Source organism: Frankliniella occidentalis, unplaced genomic scaffold (genome assembly GCF_000697945.3).
Source record: "Frankliniella occidentalis isolate FOCC.00 unplaced genomic scaffold, Focc_3.1 Scaffold545, whole genome shotgun sequence".
Lineage (NCBI taxonomy): Eukaryota > Metazoa > Arthropoda > Insecta > Thysanoptera > Thripidae > Frankliniella > Frankliniella occidentalis.
Genome location: NW_026267661.1, coordinates 13,239 through 15,033, shown reverse-complemented (window position 1 = coordinate 15,033; position 1,795 = coordinate 13,239). Strand labels below are relative to the sequence as shown.

Sequence of the window (1,795 nt, the reverse complement as noted above, 5' to 3'; positions counted from 1 at the left end):
AGGTCCACGCCGAAGGCACGCGGCCCCGTCTCGGAGAACACCAGGTCGACGACGGTCAGCTTGTGGGCGCGGAGGAGGAAGTCGGCGGCGTCCCGGACGGCGGACTCACGCCGGAAGGGCCGCACGTGGATGGACGCGTCCCTCAGCGCGCCGCACCCGGCCACGGCGTGCAGGCCGGGCAGCAGGTCGCACACCAGGGTCGCGAGCACGGGCACGCCGGCCGCCAGCGCCTTGAGGTGTTGGTGTTCTAGTGCAAGTGGGCAAGAAAGCCTCCACATCGTTAAGTACCGTTGTCGGCGCTGCTACGCGCGCCGTGTAAGTTAGGCCACGCTTACACCAAAGAGACGTAACAGAAAACCGGAGAAGAGTGTTTACTACTTGTTCTGCTTGGGCGTCTTGGCGTCTTCCGGAAAATATACGTCCGTTTCCCTCGGATTCATTCGGTTCATCACGGGAGCTGAGCGCCTGGGAGACTTTGGGTGGGCCAGCCCGCGGTACACGCATGCGCGGCAGGCGAGGTGTTGCCTACCCATCAGGCGCGCCGGGGGCTCGCAATGGCTGAATGTGGCAGTTCCGTTACAGTGAAGAATGGCGGACGCACTTTCTGAACGGTCCTACCAGTATAAGAGTGACACAATTTAATTTAAGAATCAAGTGTGTACCTTTAGACCATTATTAATTTTGTGTTTCACATCTCCTTTTATTTTTATGGGTGCATGTGGGTGCATTGGTTGGGTAGAGGGAAATCATAAGATTGCAATCAGATAAAATAAAGGTATATTCAAAAAATCAAATCAGTCAAAATAACAACATTTCTAGACAGTTTATATATTAAGATACAATCACAAGCTAGTTACAATTAATGTTAACAAGTTGAAGTAAAGATACTGGCAACTTGAGTCAATATAAAAATAAAACAAGAAATACAGACGCGAGTATCATAAGTTTCAATTAAGTGTGCAATACCAAATGTCGACAACGCTTTGTATAGATAACGAGATGCAAGATTAAAATCACAGTAGATGCAAAAAAGCAAGTTCAGAATAATCAATAACAATAAAAAAATCATAAATTGAACCCTGGGTAGCTAAACAGATCCAAGGTGAAAATCACAGGAAAACATAAAAAGTAATTGCAAGTTCATAATAATTAAAACAGGAACATTTCTTTTTTGATACAAAAAGATGATAATAACAAATCTGTAGGACCTTAACGTGCTCCTCCCAACAGGAAAGGATACAAAATATTACAAATTACAAATTGTTCTTGGCAGTACGTTGAAATGGTGGAACAGTCCTCAGAGCTTCTTCGATGGCATTCATCCCATTATGATTAATGTGCAATCTGTCCTTGCGCCTCTTGGCACCATGGCCCATGAAACTGAACAAAAAAGAGAGACAGGAAAGAAAATTAGAAACGGTCGAAACTTATAATTTTACAGTCTGTGTTTTTTTCCTCTTTTTTAACCCCTTTAATCTGAACTGCTGCTTACCTCTCAAACAGATCCTCCTGCAATAGCCCATCCTTCATAAAGAACTCCTGCACATCAAGCACAAAGAACCTGGGTGAGCTGAGCTGCAGCAGCTCATCGTTGAAGGTGGTCCACAGGTGGCGATAATCCTCATCTCCTCCCTTCGGTGCAAGCAGCTTAGGCAGGGGAGGAACAGTGGTGACAACTGCCCGGGCAAATGACTTGCACTTCTTGGACAAAACCGTCCTCAGGGTGGATAGATTCTGCTTCACTTTCACCAGACCTGCTTCCTGTAGCAGAGAAAAAAAAATTAAATCATATTTT

General features: G+C 46.0%; 1 protein-coding gene across 1 annotated transcript in view; it reads right to left on the bottom strand.

The window, feature by feature from the left end:
* Window positions 1-409: 409 nt before the first annotated feature.
* Window positions 410-1,795, bottom strand: part of LOC113211010 (uncharacterized) — a 10,260-nt gene continuing 8,874 nt past the window's right edge. The window contains exons 2-3 of the mRNA XM_052275225.1: window positions 1,493-1,761; window positions 410-1,380 (exon numbers count right to left, since the gene is read on the bottom strand). Of these exons, the coding sequence (XP_052131185.1) occupies window positions 1,254-1,380; window positions 1,493-1,761 (396 nt within the window). The 3' untranslated portion in view covers window positions 410-1,253. The remainder of the gene's footprint in view (window positions 1,381-1,492; window positions 1,762-1,795) is intronic.